Source organism: Aptenodytes patagonicus, chromosome 25 (assembly GCF_965638725.1).
Source record: "Aptenodytes patagonicus chromosome 25, bAptPat1.pri.cur, whole genome shotgun sequence".
Classification (NCBI taxonomy): Eukaryota; Metazoa; Chordata; class Aves; order Sphenisciformes; family Spheniscidae; genus Aptenodytes; species Aptenodytes patagonicus.
In genome coordinates, this window is record NC_134973.1 from 1,623,603 (window position 1) to 1,651,560 (window position 27,958).

General features: G+C 49.4%; 1 protein-coding gene across 1 annotated transcript; it reads right to left on the reverse strand.

The window, feature by feature from the left end:
- Positions 1-1,635: 1,635 nt before the first annotated feature.
- On the reverse strand, positions 1,636-27,767 carry BTBD2 (BTB domain containing 2). Its single transcript, XM_076359670.1, has 9 exons — positions 27,154-27,767; positions 20,666-20,785; positions 17,129-17,285; positions 13,233-13,338; positions 12,253-12,450; positions 8,157-8,349; positions 6,374-6,461; positions 5,201-5,347; positions 1,636-4,616 (listed from the first exon to the last, which is right to left on the reverse strand). Exons 1-9 carry the CDS (start codon positions 27,765-27,767, stop codon positions 4,455-4,457), a joined length of 1,785 nt encoding a protein of 594 aa, XP_076215785.1. The 3' UTR covers positions 1,636-4,454.
- Positions 27,768-27,958: the final 191 nt, after the last annotated feature.

A 27,958-nucleotide genomic window follows, 5' to 3' on the forward strand; every position in this document is an offset into this window, starting at 1 on the left:
CTGCGCACCCTGTGCCGCCGGCAGCTGCGAGCGGGGCCGCGGGGGCAGCCGAGGACGGTGGCACGGCCCCCGGGACTGACTGTCCTTCCAGCGAGGAGTCCAAATACTGAGATTGTACGTGAGGGCGTTTGTTCCATTGCGAGTTTAGTTACTGCTTTAAAACAAAGTGTACAGAAATGGCATTTAAATTTCTCTGATGCTTCCTGGAAGCCATAGAATTTAGGGGCTTTTTTTTTTTTTTTTAATAAAAACAATTAAAAAATAAAAAAATCTTCAAAACCCTACGCTTTCTTCTGCGCTTGATTACACGGCTCTGAGGATGGGGACACTGACCCAGCACCCCCTTTTTATCTGAGGCTCAGCCGGCAGCGGGTTCCCTATCCCCGGGTGGGAGCTGCCCCAGCCCCTCCGTGGCCGTCCCTCGCACCCGGCCGCGCGCTGCGCAGGGGCCTTTCCTGCTCCGAAATGGTACGGAGCTAAAAATACGTCCCCTCATTTCTTTTTCATGTGAAGCAGCAGGAGGGGGGGGTCAGGGGGGCAGCAGCGAGGCTCATGGCTCCGGGCGTCTCCCTGCCCAGCCTGACCCTCCCCAGGGCTCCCAGCGGACGTGCGCGTAAAAAGCCGCTGAGCGGGGAAGCGGGTGGCGCGGGAGGGCAGTTCCGCAAGCAGGGCTCTGAAAAGGGGCTCCGGCCTGAAGGACCACAGCCCTGATGGGGGTGGGGGAGCCGGGGGAGCACTGGGCCTCGCTGCTAAGGGGGGGGAAGGACGGGACGGGCATCGTGCTCGAGCCAGGCGAGACCCAGCCGTGGCCACAGGACCTTGTGCCTCCTCGAGCGCAGCGCCGATGCGTACGATGGCGGGGAGAGCAGAGGGGCAAGGCTGAGGTCCACCCTGCTCCTGGCACTCCGGTGCCCCCAGTAAAGTGCCCGCAGCCCAGCCCAGGGCAGCCTCCTCAGCAGCCCCCGGCCCCGGGGATCCTGCTCCCCAGGCGGCTCCGACAGGGCCCCGCTGCTCCCTCCAGGCGGCTGATCAGAGCAGAGCCCCGGCTCCTCACCAAGGTGTCGGGCAACGTGCCTGGGAGCTGCTGAAAGGTGCTTTGTTGGGGCGCAGCTGCTGATCTCGGGGCAGAAGGGCGGGCAGAGCCCATCCATCCCTCGTCCCTGCTCCACCGCCCACCGCTTACAGCCCCTCCGCGCCGGGAGCTGCCTTCCAGTCCCCCCCGCGCAGACAGGGCAGGGGAACAGCCCTTTACACCCCCCCTCACAGCAACGTCCCTGCTTTCAGGGACCCAGACTGACCTCTGCAAAGGCCAGGGCGGCTTTTAGCGTGTGTTTAATCGTCAAAAAACCTGCAATCGAGGTTAAAGAAATTCAGTCATAAAATGACAGGCTAAAGCTACCACACCCACAGAGGGGATAACGCTCGCTCAGCGCCTTGTAATAACCTCGTTCCCCAGAGGGTTTGGACTTCCCAAGCAGCGACTCCCGGGGAGCCCGGCTTGTGCCACGAGGCCGAGGACCTCGCACCCTTGGCTGGGGGAGAAGGGCCGGGAACCAGCTCGGCACAGGTCCCCCCCCCTCCGCCTTCCCTTTGACACGCCGGCGGCCGTCAGCTCTCCTCAAATCATAAAGAAACTTCTGTAAAGACAACCTGAATGTCTTTATTGATTTCCTATTTACAAATCACAAAGCTGGCCAAAAGCAGAGTGTGAACACTGAACGAGAGCATCGGATACATTCATCAATATAGCGCTGGAGTCGAGACAGTTCCAGCTCTGCTCGGAAGGTGACGTGGTACAACAGAACGTCTCGTACTTTTGGAAACAGGCATGTCCAACAATGAACTACATTCATCTATCTACAGAAGCCAGAATTGCATCAAACTGCATAAAAGCCGTAGGTTGCTCAGGTGTAGTTCAGTTTGACTCCTCTCCCCTCCCCGACAGGACAAAGCTACCAGACCTACCTTGTGGGGCGACGGCAGGAAGGGTGGATTTGGGAAGAGAAGCCGCGTAACGAAACAGTAGTAAAACCAGATGCTTCCAGGGAAGAGCCAGCAGGGAGGCGCCCACCTGGGCTGAGCAAGGCCTGCCCTCGAGTCCTGCTCTTTCCCCAGCCACGCGCGCAGCTTCGCTTCTTCCAAATTCCAATTATTTCCACTATTGCCACCTATATACAGACCCCCCCAGGTGCCATATCCACGGCAGACGGCCCACCCCCGGGGAAGGCGCAGGCCCCGACGCGGTTCTCGGGCGCTTGCAGCGACGTTCCCACAACCTTTGAGAAGAGGGGGCAGAGGCGGGAGGCGAGAGCGGGCGCAGCTATGTACATCCCGACGGGCCGCCTCCCTTGCGGGAAGGAGCGCGCCCGGTCTGTTAATCCGTCTCACAACACTGTTCGCATTGCACAGAGTCAGGTTCAGTAACGAAGTCATGGACCCATCTTTTTTTTTTCCTTTTTTTTTTTTTTCTTTTTTTTTTTTCCTTTTTTTAGTACTGGCCATATTAAAAACATCCTACCCTGAAGCAGGCTTACAATATACACATCTTACAACGTCTTCCTAGAGAACGTAACACACTATTGACATCTCTAATAGCTACTGGTTAGGAGGTGCCGGGTGTTCCCGACAGTATCACTGCTGCGCGGCTGACGAGGAGATGCCCGGTCAGCCACAGACCCGACCGGAGGGAGCAAGAGGAGGAGACGTCACTTCCCCAGCGAGCGAGCAGGCACCGAGCCATCCCCGCACCAGCGCGGGACGACCAGGTTTTAACTTCTAGCAGCTAAATAAGGTGACAACCGCTGCCCGGCGAGTTACGATGGCTTCGTGTGCCTGGAGCGGAGGGGGAGGTTTGCAAAGGGGAACCTCGGCTCGGCGGCGGCACCACCCCTTGCCAGCGAGTCCCAGAGAGACTTCGGAAGGCTCTGGCCGCGCTGCCAAGCAGTCCTTTAATTACAGCTTCCTCTGCGGAGGAGGAGGAGGAGGAAATAGTCTCGTAGTCTTCACCAGCGGGCAGCGACCGTGAGGCTGGTCAGGCAGCCGCAAGTACAAGCCACCCGCCTCCTCCCTGGCAGGACGGCGCCTTCCCTGCTCAGCTCACGTCGTACCTGCTTATGGGGAAAAGCAACCGGCCCTGAACGGGCGAGGAGGGGGCGTCTTCAGGATTACTGAGCTCAACGGCCCAAAGCCAGGTGATAGTTGTAAATACCGCATCTTCCTCCTGCGCCTGTCCAAACAGGCAGACTGTGCAAACGTACACGGGCAAACAGAACATCTTTGTTCTCCTGAACTGTTTCATAAATCCTCATCCATCTGCAACAGGCAGTTGCACGTCAAGCCTCTTCCTATTTCGCATCAGGGCGGCACGCTCTGGAGCGGCCTGGGGTGGGTTAGCAACGCACAGAAACAAAGAGAAAAATGCATTGAAACGTGCATGAAAACAGCAGCAACACACAGGAACAGGGGTCCAGGGGAGGCAAGTTCCCTTGCTTGCTTCAACTGACAAACCCCGGCACCATCTGCCAAGGATTTGATTAGCACAGCAACGCCTAGTACGGGTACCCTGCTGCTGAAGGCTGCACGGGGGTTATCTGAGGATCATCCATCGTTTGAAACGCGCTGCGGAGTTTGAAAGAAGCACCACCAGGCCCCAGCGCGGCAGCCTGCAGGCAAGGGAGGAAAGAGCCCGCCCGGCCAGAGCCGCCGCCCCTTCCCCAGTCCGCAGGGCCGCGGGCCGTCCGCAGGGGAGAGCAGTTCGCTGTCGCCAACTGCCCAAGGTAAAGGATTGTCACAAATTAGTGAGAACAGCATGAAAACGCCGCAGTCTCTCCAGAGGCGCTCTAGTTTTGAGGTCTCCCTCAAGACTGTGTAGCAAACAGCAAAGCCTCAGGGAAAAGGCCACTTTCCGTAACTTTTTGAAGGCGGCTGCACGTGCCGTGGCTGGCGGGAGGGAAGGCGCCAGGCACGGGCTGGCCAAGCCCCGCTGTTGCAGCGGCGCTGCCGGGCAGGCGCGGCAAACCGGCTCGCCTCGACTGCTGAGCTAGAGCAGAAGAGGATGGGCCAACACAGCCCTCGACTGTGTCTTTTTGCAGGATTATCTCCTCACAGCAGGTATAACCACAACCAGAGCCACTCGTTTCCATGCTTCTGACTGGTGGAAAAGCATCTACATTCATTACAGTCAAAAAAAATGCATGTTGTTAGATAGGATTAATCGGTAAAGTGAAAAACGACTAGCCACAGACAACCTACAAATGAAACTGGTACACCAGTTAGTCTGGTACGGGATAGCAGCAGAATCACTAGCACAAGGCAAAACATGAGCTTTGAAATGATTTTACTGAGACCTTTGGCTAGTGTGGCTCCAATTGGCGTGGTCAAACTCAGCCAGAAATTTAGTTTAGAAGGTCACGGGGAAGAGAACAGAAGAGTCCAGAGCCAGCTCCGCAGCTGCACTATGTGTAGAAGATGATCTCTGGGATTTGTCCATCCTCCACGGAAGTGCCGTTGTTATTCCCAGCCGCGTAACAGAACGTAAAGCAGGTTTTGGCTCCCGTTGTTGGCGATTCATGGATCACTTTGCGCAGTCCTTTGGTTCCGTAGTGGGAATCTGGACCCTGCGATGGTCACAGAAGACAAGAACAGATCAAGACAGGGATCGCAGCCCCGCAGGAACCTGCTGCCCAGGCACACTCTGGGAGGTTTGGCCTCACAGCCTGGCCCGAAACAATGAGCTTCGGAGATCTCAGCACCTCCCTTTTCTTCCTGGTTCTTGCACCTCAGGTGTTTTGAGCAAAGTTCTCGTCTCTATCAGAACTTGACACTACATTTAACCAGGTCTCAACAGTTAAATATCAACTTTTTTAAGCCATGGCAGGCAGGCTCTGGATTACACGCCCGCAGAACTGACAGCTTATCTGTATACACACACACAAAAAAAAAAATCCCACCATTTCATCACTAATGTAGCCTGTTAATTACCGTACACTTGCAAGACAAGTTAAAAACCAACTCTGAACGCTGGTGGTGAACGTACACATTGCACCACCAGGTGAAGGACTACAGAGCAGACCTTCGAGATTATACTACAGGCCTTGAAAAATGCAGAGCAAGAACCACGTTGCACTGAAGGGACTACAGAAGCCTGCTTTCACCCATCTTTGTACGCCTCTCTCCCACCCGCACCGCCCCAGGACGGTACCTTTAGAGTAGCACATGCCGTATAGTTGACGTTGGGTAAAATCTCAACAGGTTCCTTGAACATGACCCGGAAAGTGTTTGATGATCCGTCACAGCTGAACCCGGTGTCGTTCTGTCCCAGGACCGTGTTACTGTCTGTGTGGATGATCTGTAAAGACACGTGTTAACTTTTAATCTGCACAGTTAGTTGAACGCTGCCCTGCACCGGTGCAGGTGCGTGTCCCCTGAACCAGGCTGAACAGTTTGACCAGCCCCGTTGCGACTGCGCTATCCCATTACTTATGCCCGTCTTCAGTGCTGCGATCACGCCGAACAACGGTGGGCTCGGGTCCCAGACAGCCCAAGACAATCCCTCCTTACCCCGAAGCCTGGCAGAGGACTGCAGGCCGACGTTCTGCGCTCAGATCTTCACTTGCCTTTCTCCTCCAAGAGCTCAGGGGCACTAGAAGGAGACCCTGACAATTAAGGAAGAAGCGCTGACAGACTGTGCTCATCACATCAGCCGTGCTGTGCTGGGGTAACTCTCCTGGGGACAGTTCTTCTCAAGTGATCCAGACCGGGGTTACGTACGCGCATCCAGAACAAGGCGCACAAGACTGCCGTAAGCCGCCCCAGTCTTTGAACAAGATCACAATGGACTTCAGACAACTGAGTCTCCCTCAGTCCGACTCGTCATCTCAAACGGGACACTGATGACGTGAGGCCGCACATCGGCACTGCACAGGCACAGCAATCGCTTTCTTCTCTTCCCTTGTTGAATCGTGGCTGCTCCACTGCATTTGTGCGGAGCAAAAGACGGTCCAAGTACTACTGCAGCACCCAGCTGTTGCTGCAGCACCCACAGGGCAGAACTGGCCTGGCCTGCTCGGTGTGGGAAAACATGCACAGCTTCTTCTCAAACCGCGTCACAACTCTCCGAGACGTATTTTCAAAGGCTGCAAGCGGACTTGGGGAGATATTGCAGTGACGCATGCAACGGGAGGTTGCATAAAAATCGAGAGCAATAATCCCTCTTATCCCCAGCGCCCCATCTGGCCCTCACTGCATCTGCTAACCACCTTATCTAGAAAACAAATACAGTCCCTTCTAACTTAAGATTTTGTTGCATATTCACTAAAATGCGTGCGTTAGTCCCTACAGCAGCAAATATTTTTAACGTAGTAGAGAGATTTACCTGTATATTTACTTGGTAATCCGTTGGCCCATGTATGGATCCGTATAATCCAAACCCAACTACAAATATCCTTTTGTTTACCGAGAACCTGCAGGAACAGATCAGGAAAGTCAGACCAACTTACCACTCCTGTATTGTTTTAGGACAAGGATGATACACAAGTATCTTCACTCACTTTAATTTTATACCTATGATTTAATCAAGCATACTACAGTTTTAAATGCAAGTCTTGCTAATAACTGAAATCCTTCACAGAAAGCTCACACCTTTGACTGTCCTAATGGGCCGGCAATAATTGTTTGCTCGTGTCAAATACAAAGCTGCGCAATCCCATCACCGAACTTCAGAGTTCAGGCTCAGAAAGCGCTTCGAGGTTGCGGTACCATGTCAGCATCCAAAAACGCCAGCCAGGCAAAGGCAGGGTGGCCTGCACAGCATGGAATAGCGCCCACGCTCACGGCAGCAGCAGTCTTTCCGGCAAGGTAACAGCAAAGACCACTTAAAGCGTCATTCGGTATTTCACTGCTGAGCACTGGAGGAGAATTGTTAACGTGCTTCTGAGTATTTGCTGGATACAGCTGCACTCGAGATTTGCCCAAGAGTAGAAAATAAGATTCAGTAGCTCCTGAACGCAGGAATCCCTGCTGCCTAAGGCAGCGAGGGGAAGGATAGTCACCCCACTGCCCCACTACAGCTCCATCTTCTCAGGTAGCAGAAAGCCTCAGTGCCCGCCAAACTGCCAACATAATTTCTTCACCCGTCCACCAACTCTTTCAGTCCTGCGTGTTTCAGGAACAAACATCTGCGGCAGGCGAGAAGCCACTGCTCTGCTACCAGCATGAAATACTCAGTGTTGAAACTGCACACAAGCCTTGCTGAGGACTGACCCTGATGCTGCCAGCAGTTGAACTTGAAGTCAAACACAAGCTCCAAAAGGTCTCTGAACGTTAGATCTGAGAGCAGTAAGTATTTGGAGCTGGCAGCTCTTCCAGTTGCGATCTCCTGTAAGGGGATGAATGGACCAGAAGATCCAACCGACGGCACTATTGATATGCAAGAGAGCCATTGACGAAAAGGCTTAAAAATTTTAAAGAACTGTATTAATGCGAGTCCCCCTTCCACCCAGGACAAAGACGAATCGGGAAATAACCAAGGCTTTCCGATTACCTCCTGTCTTGCTCTAATCGCTTGGCCACACAAGGCTTGCAAACCACCATTTGCCACGCCACACCTCCACGTCTCTGTCACCATGACTGGGCTTTGCTGTTTCTCTACCAGCTTAGCTCTAAACAAACTACATATTAGCAGAAGAGCAAGCATTTTATCCTAATCCCTCCCTCAAATAGGCAAGATTAAGGGGCTTCAACAAGCCACATTTACACTTATAATAGAGCAGGGAACCAACCTGATGGAGCAGTGGTTAGTCGACATACCCAGGCACAGGAGGAAGCCGTGAGCTGCCTGGTGACTCCAACCGCTACGTGCCCGTACAGCTGCAAGAAGCCACTTGAAAAAGAGAGAAATAATCCCCCAAGAGGCCTGTGCTGGAGGGCCACGTTTGCTGGAAACCTTTGCCAATACAGAAGCAAAGTGGCAGCCTGCAGCTGCACGTGCAGGTTAACGCATCAGGCAATGCTTTTGCCCAGCAAAACGCTTTCCCTTCAGGGTTCGCACTAGGTGGAAGTCAGGGTCTAGCACGTAACCTTGCGGGTTTAGGTCTAGAGTAGGCTCAAAGCTCAGTAAACATGAATCTATCAGCAGCAGAATTAGCAGAGAAGCTGACCTTATCCTGTCACTAGTCCCACTGTACCCCCAGCGGCTCTCCACCTGCTGGAAACGGCTGATGCTGCACTCCTTCCCCCGCAGGCAGCAGCGCGGTCTGTCGATGAACTCCACCCGTGGCTTCGGGTTCACTGTGAAGTGGAGGAACAGGCTCACCACTTCCCGGTCCGTGAGGATTCCCGACTGGGCAGGCCCTGCAAAGGAGCACGAAAGCAGCGACGCCGTCAGCCTTCAGAAACCGGAAGGGATCCTTTTGGGATTTACATGGGGAGGCAAACTTGACTTGCAGCTAAGAGTGGGCCAAACCCACATCACACATGGGATCTCGCTGGTGTGCCAGGAAGTTAAACCCCAGAGAGAAACGTGCTGCCTGCCTTTTATTTGCACACCAGTCATGGACGGCAGAGCCTCTGTACGGAGCACGTACACGAAACGGCGATTAAGCGCACAGCTCCACAGAGCCGAAATGCATTTGGCTAACAGGACTGGTTTAAAAACCTAAAACATGCAGCTAATCCTTCCCCCACTCCCTCAGGAGACGGTAATACTGGTAAGAGACAGGGATTTTCATACACCTACACCAGCATTTTATAACATTACTGTTAGAACGTCATGAAAGCCCATGAGGGGTAGTGGGAGGGAATATCACCTGGTTACCATCAACTTAGAAAGTATAGGAGTATTTTTCAGTCAAGACAAGGGTGGTTCAGCTCGTGCCCTGCTTTGACTCCCTCCTTCCCTCAGGCATTTAATCCCTGCTTTGGGTTTGTTTGGTGGGTTTGTTGGTTTTTTTTGTGTTTTTTTTTTTTTTAAATACCTTTATCATAGAACCTAGGGAAAAACTCTAGTGATTTTAGCAAAAGTTGAAATACGTTCTCATCTTTTCCCCAGTAACTAGATGTTTTTTCCAAAGTGATGCTAAACTCAAGCTTTGGAAACTACTTTGAATACTTTCAAAAGCGGAACCAGGTGAAAACTAGTCTTTTAGCATAAGAGTCAAAAGCTGCTCTGCACCTCTATTTGCAGGAGGCTTTTAACAGAACCAAGACTATTGCGTACTGGAGAAACAACAGCACTAAGTGCTCTTTAATGTGGGAAGCAAATGCCTAGCTACTTGTTGGTCCAAAACGACTTGTAGTTGGTTAAATTCGACATGATGTTACGCAGACGTAACATGGTCCAAGGCTGCAATAGGTAGAGATGAAAGAATTTAAGGCAGCTCACTGTTAACAGATAAATGAGCTTATGGATACTTTGCTCAGCAAAAATCAGCCGTCATTGATCATGTCTAAACTTATCCCGTGTTGCTGCAATTCAATTCTCAAATGTTTCAAATTACTTGCTCTAAGGGAAGGGAGTGACACATTTGCCAGTTAAAACATCTTCATGCAAAACTCCACGTTTGATACCAGATTATACAACAAACTGGTGAAACCACTGCCTGTAAAAATCCCTTTTTTTTTTTTTTTTGCTTTTGGGAGAGGGGGGCAGAGGGGAGTGGTTTCCCTCTCCTGCCTCTGCTGCGATCACCAAAGAAATCAGAGTCACTCAGAAAAAGGACGAAGCGGAAGCAATTCCAAGGCAGCCCCTTGTTTAAGGAACAGCTGACCAGCGCAGCCTCTCAGGTTTGGGGTTTCTTTTGTTCATCTTTTAGGTTAAAGTGGATGGAGAAAACTTAAAGAGTTTCTCTCAAAGCAAGACGACTAAAGACCCAAGTTGAACAGGCAGTTGTGACAGACAGTATCGGGAGGGGCACTGACATTCCCAGCTCAAAGGCTTCAACCCAAATATGCCAAAATTAACACATTCCTCCCAGTGAGATAGAATGATACAAGATCTGAAGGAAGGGTTGAAAGAAACGGGATCTACAGAAAAATGCAAAGCTTGGTATACATGAACTGCTCTGATGGCTGTAACGCTATCCAGAAGGAGGATGCTCTCTCCTATCAAGCCGGATCGTAAGCCTGTGATCTGCTGCAACGCTGCTGTTTGGCATGATGCACACCGAGGAACAGAGCGTGCTGTGTTTTCACCCGGTGCCAACACAAAGGAAAGTTACCCAGTTTGGATGAACGGATCTCTGCCTCCCTGACCAAGCCGTTTCTGAAGAGATTCAGGTCCCTAAGACCACATTGCAGCTGGGACAGGCAAAATGGAAAGTGGGTACCAAGTTTTAACCACAGATTTACTTCTTACTAATATCCCTCTTCATCTTGAAATATGTACACTAACTGCCGATAAGCTGACGCCGTCTCTGCCTTGAGAAGTGATCTGCAAAGGAAGTGGTGTCAGTGACCCTTTTTGCTTCTTTGTACACATAACTGCAGCCTAAAACAAGTTTCAGTTTTGAAAATGGCTCCACGGTGTCTTTTAGCATGAAAACTATTTAAGCCGGTTGCCAGTTTTCAATCCCTGGAGAATCACCAGAGTATGAAGTCAAAGACAAACAGGCAATGAAAACAAAACAAAAAATCTTTAGTCAAAACTGTTAAATGATTTAGACATCTTTGTAGATCAAGATTTTAACGTAAACTTGAAAAATGCTTTGAGACACAGACTAAACAACACCAACCCTTCAGCTCAAAGAACATTTTGAAAGTTTTTTCTGTTATGGGGCTCTGCTCTGAACAGCATCAGCAGGACACGGTTAACACCACCACTGGATTACGGGCAGCAGCAAATAGAGGATGGGGAGAAACATCCTCATTTCTCCTTGGGAGCAGGCTACAATCAACAACTATATGCAACTCCATTAGCTTTGTGTAGTTTAAACACTTGGAATGGTTAGAAAGGAAAGCATGTGAACCCCTGTTTGGATCTTTGCTCTCAGCTGAATGAGAAAGTAACCATCTAAACATGCTGAGTACAGCCAGCTATGATCCGACTTGCTCCTACCTGATGGAGCACTGTAGTCTTTAGAATCATAGAACTGTTTAGGTTGGAAAAGACCTTTAAGATCATCAAGTCCAACTGTTAACCTAGCTCTGCCAAGTCCACCACTAAACCATGTCCCTAAGCACTACACATCTTTTAAATACCTCCAGGGATGGTGACTCAACCCCTTCCCTGGGCAGCCTCTTCCAATGTTTGGTAACCCTTTCGGCAAAGAAATTTTTCCTAATGTCCAATCTAAACCTCCCCTGGCATAACTTGAGGCCATTTCCTCTCGTCCTGTCGCTTGTTACTTGGGAGAAGAGACCGACACCCACCTCGCTACAACCTCCTTTCAGGGAGTTGTAGAGAGCGATGAGGTCTCCCCTCAGCCTCCTTTTCTCCAGGCTAAACAACCCCAGTTCCCTCAGCCGCTCCTCATCAGACTTGTTCTCCAGACCCCTCACCAGCCTCGTTGCCCTTCTCTGGACACGCTCCAGCACCTCGACGTCCTTCTTGTAGTGAGGGGCCCAAAACTGAACACAGTATTCGAGGTGCGGCCTCACCAGGGCCGAGGACAGGGGCACGATCACTTCCCTACTCCTGCTGGCCACACCATTTCTGATACAGGCCAGGATGCCATTGGCCTTCTTGGCCGCCTGGGCACACTGCCGGCTCATGTTCAGCCGGCTGTCGACCAGCACCCCCAGGTCCTTTTCCAAAAGGCAGCTTTCCAGCCACTCTTCCCCAAGCCTGTAGCGCTGCATGGGGCTGTTGTGGCCGAAGTGCAGGACCCGGCACTTGGCCTTGTTGAACCTCATACAATTGGCCTTGGCCCATTGATCCAGCCTGTCCAGGTCCCTCTGCAGAGCCTTCCTACCCTCGAGCAGATCAACACTCCCGCCCAACTTGGTGTCATCTGCAAACTTACTGAGGGTGCACTCAATCCCCTCATCCAGATCGTTGATAAAGATATTAAACAGAACTGGCCCCAGTACCGAGCCCTGGGGAACACCACGTGTGACCACTCTTTAAAACAAGAGTGAATGATCATGGATGAAAATAGCATTTACACAGTAGATTTTGTAGATCAGTGCAAATGGGGGATAATCTCAAATTTAAATTACTACAGGATACACAGAGAAAATCCATTTTCATGTACTTGATCCTCTGTAGTTCAGAGAAAGCAAAGACCAGGGTTGCCAGAAACGCCTTTGTTCAGTTACCTGCTGCAAACTCCTCAATAGTCATCAATGGGAAGCGGATAAGAGAAAGCGCTTTGCCCAGTACTTTCCGCTTGTTCTCTGGAATCACCTGAAGTTGCTGCCGTTGACACTCAGCCTCCGACCAGCGAACCACTGCATTAAACAAACGAACCTCCCGGATCCCCAGGGTATCCCTCTCCAGCACCGCAACCAGGGTGTCTGCAAGGCAGGACAGATAGTGACAACTTTAGGCACTAACCCAAATCACCCCATTTTACCTAGCCAGAAGTACCCTATGTACAGCCAAGGTGAGTAAAAAAGAAGCAACTGAAAAAACAGCATCTCCCAGAAGTGCTGCCCACAGCCTCTGAGTAAGATATATCTGCATATTCCATAAGCAAGTAACTCACCGGAGCAGCAAACAGTGCCCAATTAATTGGCACGTTAATGGAAGTGCAGCAGAACTAACTGCAACTTACTTGACATCAAATTTGGATGAAGCAAGCAGCATGAAAGCCAGAAGGTTACCCGTGCCTTACCTCTATAGTCCATCTCATTAGAAGAAGGTTAAAGTCTGAATTTTAATGTTTATTAACTGTGCCCAGCAAGTTTGGAAACTGCATACGATAATTAAAATAGCCGTTCTTGCTTCCAAAAACGCAACACCTTTTTAACTCCCAAGCCTGACGAAGACCTAGGGAACAATGCCAACTCTACAAAAGAAGGCAAGTTACACCCACCCAAAACCTGCCAACATCAACAGAGGAAACAGGCTTTGTATCATGCCCAGAAAACCCAAGCTGCACCAAAGTAAGCAGATTCCAGGATATTTCTGCAAGCAAGCATGCTCTTTTGCAAATGCCTTGTCTCTAGCCACTTATTCAACAGATTGCTCCAGAACAGCAGAGCCACAAAAGAGAAGTGCCAAGTATTAACCTGTAATAACTTTAGAGGCTAGCTTGTTATGAAAGCATGTAGAGGGAGGAGGGAAAAAAGCTTACCCAGATCAATGTCTGTAAACCCCTCCGCATTGATGGCATCTGATGTGTTCTTGTCTATGTTCTCCAGGCAAAGGCTGGCCAGCTGAGGCTCATCAAAAAGTCTTGCCTAGTAATGAAGAAGCAGTCGTTAACACAAAAGATATTTTAAAGTTTACACTAAGTAAGGACCCCCCCTTCTCTCCCAGAGCCCATCTTCATTAGCAATACTATGCCTGACTGCATCATGAATTCAGTGGGCTGCAGCAGTCTTTCACAAGCAGTTAAGCATGACAAGGCAAGCACTAGAAAAATCTGCATTTGGCATCAGTTCTGTTTTAGCTGTGCATGTCTTCAGGCACGTCTTTGTTTTAACATCACATCAGTTAACGCGGCTGTAGTGCTTTCTAGCGCCATACTGACCATGTCAGCTGAGCGTGGGTAATTTTTACTACATCATTTTTATATTTAGAAGAAAGCTTTGCCCAATGACTCCTGGCCTGCTTGCTCTAGGAATATGCAGAGACAGCTTATTCTGTAAGAACATAGGCACGCTGATCTCACGTATTAGCAAAAATGCCTTAGCAGGCACACTGCTTGTGTCCCAGGGAGATGTGCAAAACCCTGTGGGGTACGCAGCCTGCTTAGTGCATTTGCATGTTTTGCCCAGAAACAGCTACTCTAATCTAGTTACCTTAAAGAATTCCCCCCGAAGTAGGTTACTATTCCAAACAAAGCCTGCACACAGCTTGGAGAGTTGCTCAGAATCTCTCTGCCCAACTTAAGTGCAGTCTCGTAACAATTTCACTACCGCTTCAGATCCCCCTAGACCACCAAGACATCTTACCAACCCTGTGCCTAGCATAAGCAGAAATGAGGTAGGAACATGCAAAAGTCACTGAGATGACCTCTTATTTCCAAAGGTTTGGTTTTGCTATTTAGGAAGGAACTGCCTTAACATCACACCTAACATTAGCGCAAGAGTACGCTGGGACTTGAACTCACTGCCACAGGTAAGGTTTAAAAATTGTGTTTTGGGCTGGGAATTCAGTCACTCACAGAGGCTAGCATTATCGAGCATCTTCTGCTTCACCCTTGCTCACGGGCTGTAGAGCTCAGCAAGGCCAACCTTCAACGCTGAGACCTCAAGTGCAGGGAGCTGAAACAACTCTCCATTTTCTCAGGGACTGGGGAAGCTTCAGCAGTCGTCACCTGCTCCTGGGGCTGGAGGATTGCCAGTGCCTTGCGCTCTTGGCATCCAAGAGCTGTGACTGACTCAGACTTTACTACTGTAGCGGCTCTCTTTTGACACGTGAAGGACTTACATTACACTTGCAGAGTTCTCCCCCACAGCGGCTTTAGGTAAGCTATTATTTCCTTGTTGATCAAAGTGACATATGCATGTACGTCTGGCATGAAAGAGGATCACTATGAGGCACAATCAATTAGGAGAGCTATTTGCCACCAGAGATTAGCAGTTGCGTGAAACGCTGTCTATGACATAGTTGCTGGACCAGCAGGATTCAGCAATGATACACGCAGAGGAGGTTTGGGGCTCTACAATCTTAGGTTCACCATCTTAAGCCTGTTGGGAAATGTTTTGTACAAGATGTATCTCAGGTCTGTAACTGACTGTACAAATTGTCAATTTGTTGCAGTAAAAGCAGAAAACAAGAGGCCGATGTTCACATTGAAGGACCAGAACCAAGAGCACTTTGAGAACAGATCCATTAAGTCAGGTGCCTCGCGCAGCCAGTCATTGAGATACTGATACATTTCTCAAAAACACCAGCCTCAAACATTTTAGAGACTTGATATACTCCAATAGTGAACATAAACTAGATATGAATCACCACTGATAATTACTCGTAATGGATAAGCCACAAACAAAAGGAAAGCCTGTCTCCATCTGGCATTTCAGCTGCCCCAGTACAGCTGACAGAGTGCCAGGCAGTATCTTGGTTTTGATATCTGAAAAACTAGGACACCTTCCTCTTTTGCCAAAGAAGGACCTTTGTGACTTGTAAGGAAGTCACCATGAACCTGAATGTTACCTTGCCAAAGCTGCGAAGTCAGGTTGCAGAGACTTAGCATGCCGCAAAAATCCCTGCATAAAGAATACCACCAAAAAGCTGACACCTCTAATCCTCATGAAGTGATGGCTAGCGTAAGATGCCTCTTCAAAACTGCAGCCTACGGGAAAGATCTCTTGGATAAGAGCTCCTGATCTTTCAGATTGCAAGCTGCTGAACCCAAAGAACGGGAGAGCTGCTGCCAAAGAGTTACAATTGTCCTACCATGCATCAGATGGGAGCGCAGATTTGGCTACCATCACCCAAGCAAGAATCTTTAAGTCCTGAATCTTCCCCAGGGAAGTGCAGTGTGGTTCCCCCCATGTCTCAGAGGCTGCCTTGCCCGTTTATGGCATGTGGAAGAGGGCCAAGTTAACAAGGGGATGCGTAAAGAGGGACACGGTATTTTGCAGCAATAGCTGAATCCTAGCAGTGCAGAGTGTCTACAACAGCAATGTAACATGGAACTACTTTGAGAACTTGATCCAAATATTTAAACTCAAATAAAATCCCTGCCTCATCGCAGCAAAGAAGCAAAGAGCTCAGCAGTGACTGCCTCAGGCCAACACTGCTTTAGAGCAACACTGCTTCAATTTCTGCAAAAACTGCTGGTGTAGACACTGCCACCGATGCGGTAACTACAGTCAGAGCCTGAAAGACGCTTGTACTCCTGACAAGGAGGAAAAAAGCCAGCAGACAGATACGTTGGGCAAGACAAGACAACCCCTCAGAGCCAGACCGCCTTAGTGCACTGGTTCCCAAGTCAGGGCAGCTGTGAAAACTCCTCTGCGAGGTTTGTTTAACATCAGAAATCATGGCAGCTTCCCTGAGCTGGCTGCTCAGAAATATTCCTCCAGAGCTAGCCAAAAGTATGGCCATTCCCTAAAGGAAAGAAACTCGCACACACAATGCCTATTTGTTTCTTGTTCCTACGCCACCCAGAACAGGGTGTCCCTGGCAATGCTACAGACACTGCAACGCACAGGTGACAGCACTGCAGAAGTCACTGATGTCATCAGCTGTCAGCAGAGAGGGTGGCAGGGACCAGAAAGAGAAGATGGGGCTAGGAAATGGGAAGGATAGTGATGCTAATTTAATCAACCTGCATGCAAAGTCTGATCTTCTCCAAAATAAGCAGAAGTTGTAAACACTGTCTTCTAGTTCGCTGCTTAGAAGAGTCAAATGGAAGATGGAGGAGTCCAACCTTCACAGATCGGATCAGAGGGGCACAAGGATGCGCAAACGGCCTCACAAAGAGTCAAGAAACACAGCTGCACTGAAACTCCAGGTTTGCGTGCCTTCAGTACAGCGGGAGGGTGAGCTGGAACAGGCTGAGGAAGAGATCACTTTGCTCCTCTCCTAGGAAAATAAACCGAAGCACTCATGAAAAAGTTGCATTTTCTGTCTTTCACCCCCGTTTCAGGGAAACTATTGCAAAAACAGTTCTTCAAAGAACGTCTGACCAGCTAGATGCAGCAAGCTTTGCACAGAGAAAGCTTATTACACCAGTCCTGAATCTGAACAAGCGAAAATCCTCTCATTTCACTTTTCTTCTTGGCAGATGAAATTTTTCCACCCTGTTAATTTCTTCCCCAGATCACACTCTGGAAGGAACCGCCTGCCACACCGAAACAGAAAGCAGATCTGAAATGGCAGCAACATTTGCTGTATTTTATTGTTCTTTGTAAGAACTTGCTCATCAGCACTAGACTCCTGTAAGGAAGAATTCAAAATGACACAGAACTGCTCCATTTTGGATGATCAACTCCGCAACGCTCAGAAAACTTCTGTTTTCCTACTGAGATGGACCTTGCTCAAAGGACTTAACACAAACGATTGCAAACTCACCTGTGTTAACAGCATGAATGCATTGTCTGCTCGGAGGTTTTTTTTAAGAAACTCCACACAATGAGCTTCAAGGGCTGGAACTGCATATTTTTTAGCTGTGTAAAGCGTTGTCATAACAGTTTCTGGTCCAATCTGAACTTCGTCTGAATAAAGGAATCTGAAAGCATGCAAACAAACATTGCTCTGGTGAAGCCAATAAGGTAACAGGGTAAAAACCCTTGCAACTCATAAAAACCACGTTTGTGCTTCTGCCCATCATCCTGGCCCCATTTCCTATACTTGAGAGATGGAAGGGTTTTCACATCCTTTCCACTGACTGTGGTTTACAAGGAGAAGCTTTTTTTTTTTTTTTTTTTTTTTTTTTAAAAACCACGCTCTTTACAGTGTAACTTTTCATGAATGAAATAGCTGGGATATCTGCTGAAGCACTTTGAACTGCCTAGCATCCCACAACCAGCGAGCTGTTTAGCCTCCCACTTACGCTAGGCTAGAACAGTCTCTGGCCAAGTGTACCCCTTAAAATTAACATTTTTGGCTGTTCAATTAGACTAAACAAAGACAAAAATTCAATCCTGCCTGCCTACTTCAGAAGGGAAGCTCCATTTTATATACTAATTCAAAAGTGACCAGAAGCACTCAAACATATACATCCACTGCAGGTGAGGTGTTTTATCCATACCCCACTTTCCCCTCATCTCTTCACTTTATATACCGAACTGTTTAATTTCATTATACGTATAACACTCAGATGTTAAAGTACAGCACACAATGTAACTTCAGCATAAAGCAAGAGTTAATTGCAATGAAAAACAAGGACTGCCACGCTGCTAGCAAAGCATCAGCCTTCACTGTTAGGCCAAAACAAGGAAGTACATTCATACCGCATGGAAAAACAAAGGTCTTCGTAGGAAGCCTGACCGAGCCTCCTCATACCCAAGCATGCTGATTAGAGACAACAGGAACTGGCAGGCTGAGTTCAGTAAAACCAGTTACACACTTGATGTTAGTCCTAATCCCATGCAGTGTTTTTGTTTACTGTTTTTCCTTTAACCAGTCGAGCATTCGCCAATCAGGCTCTGAAAGGCACGAAGCACAGAGGCGTAACATTAAATGTGTTAACTGGGCTTAGCGTTCCTATTCCACGGGATATTTTGGAAACTCCAGCAATTTCTTCTCCGGCATTTCTCTGAATGGGGCACAGCAACATGGCGCATGGCCGCTATTCCTGGAGGCTTCACACAGCAGCAGGGCTCTTCTAGGGGGATGGCAGGCAGCATCCCCACCTGGAGGGACTTGCTGCAGAGCAGCAGTGGAGCTCCTGGTCCTCTAGCTAGAGAGGGCCAGGATGCAATTCAGGGAAGCATAAACAGGGGGATTCAGAGGAAGGGAAGCACTCTCACTGCTGTTGAAAGCAGGCTTTTGTGCTGCTCTAGAGCATCTGTTAATAACAGCATCAAGCCACAGGCTCATGAATGTATTTTGCACACATCCCTTCACCAGTCCTGTTTTCACTAAGTAATCCTTTTTATTACAAGATTAAAAGAACACAGTTGCTCTAAAAACAACTAGTTCTATTTACTTCAATTACTATGTTAGTATTTATTTTAACAATAGTCCAAACAGTGCACGCTAAGAGGGATAACAAGAGAGGCTCAAACTGTGAAAAAGCATAGTATCAATTTAAAAGAAGATTTAGATTATAATCCCAGACAATCAAAAATGTTCTTTGGGTTACCATGAAAATAGTAATAATAAAAAAGGATCTCTCGTGCAATTACAGCAGACCTATTAAAGGCCACCAGCCCACAATCACAATCTAGTGTCCAGAAGGGACCTTCTGCTGAACATTCACGATGGGCACTTTGTCCCTTGATAAGCTCCTGATCCTACAGCATTAGGTCATGGCTTGGACCAAGTCCAGAGACATATGTAAGAATCAGCTGCCATTTTAGATCAGTGTTTGGAGGGACTGGTTTTACTCTAGGAAGGTTTATACCACATACTTGGTAAGCTTCCTACTGGAACGCAGCACCCAAACTTCCTTTGGCATATTTAAGCTCTGAGCATTTTAAAAGCGACAGTTTGATTCTAGATTTAAGCATCTAAGATATCACTGTAGCACACAGCTACTGCAGCATAACTGCAAGCTTTAGAGGCACTGTGATAATCCACACACAATTTGTCCTATACAAAATATAAACATTTCCGTTGAAATCCACCTAAACTCATCACTCCAGTCTTTTCAGATGATGGTTCTCTTCCAAGATCGTATTGTTTATACAAGTGCTGAAATCTCAGCACTGGCTGGGAAACAACACAACTTTGCCTCTAATTCACTCGATATTTTAGCCTCACTAAGTTTCAAAGATAGATACTAACTCTGCACTCCAGAGAGATCTACCTGGCTGACAGAGAGTCATATGCCAATTAGAGGGATTCCCCATGTGCTAGTGTCTGGTTTAAAACGAGCCAAAGGGGAGGGGGCATGGGGCTCCCTATTATTTCTGGCCTTTCACTCTAGTGAAGATCAATTTTAAAATCTTCTAAGATAGCACAGTCAAGACTAAAGCACTTTTTGAAGGTAAAGCAAAAAGTGTGCCAAAGCTATATATAGTCATTGTTCCCAATAGGAAGCAAGCGGGGAACATGTCAAGAGCACAGGACTGGAAACCCCTGGAAGTAGGTTACAGAAATCCTATGGAAATGGGACAATGACTTTTCAGCATACATTCAGGATTGCTGCTGGATGTTATACAGCACCAGCCGAGCTTAAAGAAATCGGTGAATAGGATGTTACAGCCCCTTCCTCCTCCTTCCCCCAGCATGCAGACTTACAACGCATGCTGTAAATGTAAATTCAAAACCAGCTCTCCAAAAGAGGAATAAAACACGCAGAAGGGGAGATACCATACAGAACGGCTGACACTGATTTCACACCCTTACTTACCTGTTATAACTTGCTCATTTTCCCATAAGCTAATTGACCTCCAAGTATTTGTAACTTACGGAGCTTTAAGAGGATTACTTTTCCCCACTTCTCTCAAATAGCCTTTGAATCAAATCAAACCAATTCATGAACGAGAATTTGTGAGACTACGTCTGAACAGGTGAGTTGATACTTAACCACAAGGGCCAGCACGTGCACTTACTCCAGTTGCTAACCAGAACACCTCCCTATTGCTGCATTTGCATGGTGTAGCTACATATAACTACATATTTACAAAGTTATCAACTATCCAGTTTAGTTTTGCCCATACTGCAGATCAGCAGCAGGAGGGCATATATTTAACTACTGCTAAACCAAAACACGGAGCAAGTCAGATATTCTTGTGCAGTAGCTACACTAGACTTTTACCCAGGAAAAGAGGGATTTAACACCAGCATTTACACGCCCTTGAACAGATCAACAAAGAGGCATTTTATTTAGAAACTTAACAATCTCCACTCTACAAAATGGTTCACTGCTTTCATTGAAAATATCCTTCTCTACAATAAATCTGTTCATTCCAGTTATACTGTACATAAGAAGCAGCTTACTTCAGCAGAGCTAGGAAGGCAGCAGGCTCCACATCAGGCAGCTCAATCTCTGTAGAAGTTGTGGCCATTCCACCATTAAACATCGCATCGAAGACTGCGCTGCCCACAGCCAGCACAAACCTAACGTTAAAAAGCAAACAAGCAAGAAAACCTTATGTTAAATCATATTCACTTTCAAAAAAAAATCCCAGGCTAGCCGCTATTCCCCAAGGCCACCCCCAGGGAAAGCAAATTGTTCCCAGCGTTAAAGCAAAAATGTTTTGCAATAGAAGGGAGTGTCAGGCTTTCTGTTCGTTTACTGCAAAAACACCAAAGTTGCAAGCAACTTCATTTTGAGCCCTGTCCCAGCATACAACATAGTAATGGTTCCCCAAAGACAACATTTTGTGCATCACGGAACAAAATATACGTGGCTGCTTTGCAAAGTCCTTGTAGGAGCCTACGGACCAGTCACAAGGTTGAGAAGCTAAGAAACAACGAAGTTAAGGAATTCAAGTTATTCCAGTGAACAGAGCCCCAGTCTTGATGCAATTACCCCCAGTCACACACTGAAAACACTTACAGAAAACTTGTCACTACTCACTACCCATCCTCCTCCCTTCTCCCCAGACGCCAGGAGGACACCCTTGGTGACAGCAGAGCAAGCTCTCAAAACATGCAAATTGCACCGGCAGCATCACCGGGAGCTGCGGACACCAGCACCTCCTGCAGCACCCAGCATGGGAGCTGCCTCCCCCGGGCACGCTGCCGTCTTCTTCAACGCAAAACCTGCTTCGGGCTTAGTCTAGAAGGCAGAGAAAACCTCACTTGAAGCAAACTAGCACCGTTAGGTGCACACAAACCCTTTTCACACTGCTGTGAATTTACGTGGTAATTAACGGCGAGAGGCATGTTATTGGCCCTAAAGAAATAGGAAGCAAGAATTCCCACAAACCAGGTTTGAGACTGAAAATAATATTCCAGCACTCCCATGTAAACAAGATGACTTCCCTCACTGATAAACACCAACTCCTATTTTAGGAGGAGGCACAGACCTGCCTGCTGAGAGGCCTGTGTATATGTAAGCTGCTGTACCTGCCTTATGCCTTAGAAAAGCCATCTTGAGAACTTCCATTGTTTGGAAATGCAGAGACGAGTGTTTCCCAGGAAAAGCAACCTCGTTCCTGGTGTCTGCAATCAAGCAGCTCCCTGAAGTTAAATACAGCACAGGCCACAAAGGTCACAGCTCAGCAGCGTGGGGAAGCAGAGGAGACCAGGCTGCAGAAGAGATTACTGCAACCACTTCTCCAACCGACCGCAGAAAGGAAGAAGCTGGAAAATTCAGGGGCTCTCGCTGCAGCACAGTTTGACGCACGCTTCGACAGAGACAAGCATCAAGAACTGCAGGCAGAAAACCGTTCAGGACAGAAGGCACAAGACAGAAACCTCCAGTGCTCAGACCCCACGGAAAGCCCATCACTAAAGGGGAATTTCAGTTAGGTTTTGCTGCAGTAGGAAGTGATACAGAAGCTTTTTTCTTTTAAACAATTTTTTTCATTTTCTCGCTTTTCACTCCCCTCCCATCCAGAAGAGGCCTTCCACGGACACAATACAGCGAAGTGCCGTGGATGTGCCAGGCTTGTTTGCCGTGACGGACTGTTTGGCTGACAAGCCGGGTTGTATTGTTTCTGATCGGTTAAGAGAGTTAGGGGCAAACCACAGCGGTTAAAAAAAAAAAAAGTACACACATGCATATTTTATCAAACAATTCTGCAGAAAAATGTCAAGAACAAATAAAAAACCTTGTTCACAATACTAGAATTGCCAAATGAAAAAAAAAAAAAATCCTTGTTCCTAATACTAGAATTGCCAAATAAAACAAAAATCCTTGTTCCTACAAAAGCAGTGATGGGGGCAAGACAATCGCAGGCATTATTTGCCACTAAAAATTAACATAAATTAACTGCACTCTAAAATTTTCATTCTCACAGCCAGCACAGTCTACATCCTCAGTGAGCAGACAGCCTCTGGAAGCAATTTGAAAAAGGACATTAATTAAAAAAACTCTCAAATTTTTGCTTCCATTTCACTCAGGGATAAATCAGTCTGATTTTTTTTAAACTGCTGAGCCCTAAAGTGATCCCAGTAGGTGCCCAGAGAGCTACACAGGACTCTGATTTTAAGTTCTCTTAAAACATTAAGGGAACACAACATAAGAAAATCCCTCTCTCTTCATGGTGTCTTCTTACTCTTGCCAAAATTAACACTTAAAGCTATTCTAAAGACACCCCAGAAAAAGCAGGGACATGCACCATTTCTCCTACACAGTTCAACAGTTTTCCCCGACTGCTCAGGTCTGCGAAAGGAAGAGATGGGGTTTGTTTCAGATAACTATTGAGCCAAACTGGCAGAGTAATAGGGCTTTCTTTTGTTTTCCCCTCCTATTTTCCGAAGCACCGTAGCGACCAGCGCACAGCAAGCCTCTCTCCTAACCCCAAGGAGCGCTGCCCGATGCAAACGTGCAGCTCTCAAAAGGGAAATGCAGGTACCCTAAGCTCAGCGTAGTGACCCACCTTTGTCAGAGGAAGAATTCAAACAGAGGGTTATTTTTAAACAACAGCACGGTGGCCAAAACAAAGTGGACTACTGAAAGGATGCAGAGAAGTGATCAGAAGCAGAGCAAAAGAACCAAGAAAGCCACACTTGATTTCTCGTCATTCCCTCTGCACATGTAAGAATCAAAGTAACCTGACTTTCAGCAATAAGAGTCACAGGAACTTCCATGAGGTTAATCATTTGATTTGTCTTCACGAGGATCCAAAGTTGACTCTGAAGGCTTTTGAAGGCCTGCAAGAAAATGTCTTTCATTCTGCTACTTATAGCTTCCTACCCACCAATTTTCACTGCTTCCTTGTTCACCTTGGCAACTCCACCTGCCACCTAGTTTAATTTGTATACCCAACAGTCCTGCTCCCTTTCTAGGCACTACGGTAATATCAATAATAAAATAAACCACTCAAGAACCATGACTATCCCACCACTGCATACCACCTCCCTCCTCCATCCGCTCCACTGCGGAGAAATCTTAAAATATCTATTCCAGAAGAGCTGGCACAGGAACAGAGCAACGCGTGATGTGCTGGAGCTTGGTGAAACTGTAGGTGACAAGAAGCTAATGAATGATGATCGTTTGCTGGCTGCATCCTTCCAGCTCAAGGACTAGAGACACCAGGCGAAATGAGCAGGAGGCAGGTTCAAAAACCCCCAGGAGAAGCCCTTCACACGCAACCCCAGGAGCTGAGCCGTGGGACACCTCGGCACACGGCACTGCAGGTACTACAAGTTAATATGCATCCAAGAAAAGACAGGATGAGATTAGAAGAGAGATACCTGGAAACAGCAGCCAAAAACCTACTCAGACTGTCCCCAAGCTGCAGATCTCCCAGGCTGGAGTATACACAGGGGGGTGTCACCACACACTTGCCCTGTTCCCTTTTGGGCCATGTTTTCTGGCCAATTAACAAGCTTAATTATCACAGCCATGCAGCTCCTGGCTGATGAGGTTTAGATGTTTCTAATCTCATTGATGTTGTGCTCGATGAAGCAGATCTGGAAAAAGACAAAAAAAGAAACCCTTCCCTCTTACTGCTGGGCCTAATCAACGTGTTGACCTTGGCCACGTTAGCATCATGAAGCTTCGAGGCAGCTTGCTCGGTCCGGCCTTGACATCAAAAAAAAACTTAAGGCCGTTCCATCTTCTTCATGGCTGCTTCAGCAGCAAGAGGGAACGAGCTCAAGGCTCAGAGATCGAGCTTGCTCAAGGGTAGGCAAGCAACTTCCACAGGGTCTGGAGCCTCCTAAAGGCAGAAAACGCCTGACCTTCTCAGGGCTGCAGATGCTTCACAGGACAGATGCTTGGACAGATGCACCTTCAGTCGAACCCAGCACAGCCACTTACGCCATTTATCTACAAACACAGCTTTCACACACAAAACGTATGTTTGCTCTTAGTTGCTATGTGAGATATCTATTGTCTGCTTCTACAGCTTTATACGAGCTGCTGAACTTGCCAGACTCTCTTAGAAGCACACCTGAACCTACAGCTGTGTCATGCTCAGAAACCTCCTCCCTGCACCACCACCACTACCACCCATGGAGGATGTCACCTGCGATCACTCAGCATATATGCCATTTAACTACCTCAGCCTACAAATACACCACCTCTGCTCTGCTCGTTCCTGGAGGAGCTTGACCAGGGAGCAGCTGCACTATCACCTCCAGCTACTGCAGGACTGCGAGACTCAGATTATTTGTGCTAACCAGTTTGCTGCCAAAGGCAGCAATTTCTAATGCACCATGCAGCCATATCAAAGATGACAAGTAAGATATTGCAGACCACTCCTCAAGGCACAACTAGCTGCCGTCCAAGAACCCTATTTAGGATATGCTCCTACTGCAGCCACGCTTTATACCTGGCCCGGTCTGAAAATTAACACAATAAAACCAGACTGTAGAAGCAGTACACAGTTAACAGGTAAGTATTTCAGACACCTAGCATCAAAGTACGAACATCTGCCCTTGGTCGCTGAAGCAACACAGTGCCTCTCAAGTTAAATTCATGGTTGCTTTGCGACTCAATTCCAGTGCAAAATATCTTCTGCTGTCAGGCTGCTGTGGGAGAACTGAGCACAGAAGGGGTCTGGGTGGTTTTATTTTAAGCTCTCTGTTTCTGAAATAACCACGGTACTTCATGATTCATCAGGATATCCCAACTGTAATATCATACAGGCAAGTTTTACTAAAATCTATATAATCCGTAAGTGGGATGTCATGGCATGACACATTCTGTTCTATCTTTACCACCCAGAGCACCAGATGGATTTCAGAGCAATTAAGCAGCATTTCACTTTGGGGCTATTTTTTTTAAAGCTTCATTTATTTTCCATTTATTTCTGGGCTGAACATTGCCCCTCCCCACCTAGCAAGCCTAGTTCTCAGAACAGGAACAAGCTTACTCAAATACTAATTAAGCTTCAAATTATAAAAGAACAGAACTGACACCCTAAGCACTCAAACCAGCCTAGAACAAGTGTGTTTCATTTGGAAAGCGAGAGAAAAAGGGAAATCTGAAGGGGAAACTTCCAGGAGTGTGAGCACGTATGAGAAAAGTGATAGTTTGAAAGGGTTTGGAGCGAGGCTCCTTTTGCCAAGCACCACTTCTAAGTACACCAACATGCCTTCCCCCACCCCAGTTAAGGCAGGTCCCGTCTTCGAGCAAAAGGCTCTTGCATTTGCGGTTGGCACAGCCGAGCAGCCCAGGAGGCACTTCCCGGAGCGGTGGGTTGAAAGCGGCATGCATCGATTCACTGGGGTCACCAGAGCTGCCCCAAAAAGCAGCCGAATGTCAATCAGCCACATCAGTTTTGCATTATCCAGGTGGAGGCAATTCCCAGCTTCTCAGCGAGCGAGCAGCTCAGAGCTGCAAACTCTTAAATGGCAGCTCAGCCTTAAGTGTTAACCTCGACTGGTTACCTCATGCCCAGATGTCGTTCTCAGTACAGCTCTTCCAGAATCATGGGGTTTGTTTTACAGTGGCGGATTACCCCCCCAAATATAGGGCTTCAGAAAAGATTCAATAAAGGTTATTTCAAAAAGAAAATGTTGTAGCAGAAATTTGGTTTCTCAAATCATCGCTCTTTCCTTTCCATCCCCAATGCTCTCACCGATCTCTGTATCTGTTGGCAGAGATCAGGCAGTCTCGGAGACCATTCCTCCTCTCCTCCACTACCCACAAAAGCAAGGATTGCTTATAAGGGAGATCCAGGAATTTGGCGTTTTTCCCTGCTGTGCTTGCCCCAGTCGCAACTACGCTCCAAGGAAAACACTCTCAGCCAAAAGCTGGACCCCGTCACCTGGGCTGGTAACCGTAAGAAGAAACACGACATTGATCCGAGGTCTGGGAGAGATCTGAGGCGACAGCAACTGACCACGCCGAGGGGCAGTCGCCTCCCAATATATCAAAGACCAAACCGGGGGGACCCACGCTCTGGACCCCAGTGCTGCCCGGCTCCCTCCATCCCATCGGGTCGTCCGAGGAGCTGGGCCTCGCCATAGCCGGCACGTCCCCCCGAGCTCGGCGGCTCCCGACGGCGGATAAAACGCGGGGTGAAGTTACCCGACCCTCCTTTCTCCTTTCGTGAGGGAGGCACAGAAGCCCAAACCCTGCACCCCCCCCCCACGCTGGCGCATCACCCCCCCAGAGGCTGCGGGGGACCCCCAGACACCCCACAGCAAACCCCGCACCCAGCCCACGGCCCATCCCGAGGCCCGGGACCCCCAACCACCTCGCAGGGCCCCCAGCAGGGCCTACGGGCCCCCACCGGCCTGTCCAGGCCGCCGCGGGGCCCGGGGCACCCCCACGGCCCGCGTGTCCCCCGGAGCCCACCTCGGACGCCCGGGTCGCCGCGCGTGGGGCACCTCACGTCCCGTCCTCCCCCCGCGCGGCCCACCTGTGCGCCGGGATGCGCTGCGAGCCGCGGCCCTTCCCCACCAGGAAGTGCACGTCGCTGAGCACCTCGTTGTTGAAGAGGAAGGCGAAGCGCTCCTGCACCGTCGGCTTCGTCGCCTGCCAGTTATAGACCGGCTCCCGCTGCAGCGCGCCGCCGGGGCCGCCCGCCCCCCCGGCGGCCCCCGCCGCCCCCGCAGCCGCCGCCGCCGCCGGGCCCCCCGCGCCGCCGCCGCTCGCCGCCGGGTTGGCAGCGCCGCACTGGTTGTAGGTGAGGCCGGGAGGCGACGGGGGGGCGCCGTTGGTGCAGGCGGCGGCGGCGGCGGCGCCGTTGCCCGGCGGCGGCGGCGGCGGCTGCGGGCAGGAGGAGGAGAGGCCCCCGGGGCCCCCGCCGCTCCCACCGGCCGCCATCTTGTGCGGCGGAGGCGCAGGAGCGGGCGGCGCGGGGCGGCGCTGCAGCAGCACCAGCACCAGGAGCGGCGGGCGGGACACGGCGGCGGCGGCGGCGGCGGGCGGGAGGGGGGCGGCGATGGCGGCGGCAGGGCGGGCGGCGCTGCGGCGGCTGCTGCTGGTGGCGGTGGTGCTGCTGATGCAGAGAGCCGGGCAACAGCGGCGCATGGGGCACGGCGCGGCGCCGCCGCCGGCCGGGCCAGGGGGGAGCGGCGGCGGCGGCGGCGGGGCGGGGAGAGGGCGTGGGGCGGCGGGCGGCGGGCGGGCGGGGCCGCGCCGGGCCGGGCAGGCCCAGGGTGCGGGGCCGTGAGGGGAGTGGGGCGATCCCTGAGGGGAGTGAGGGGCCATCTCTGAGGAGG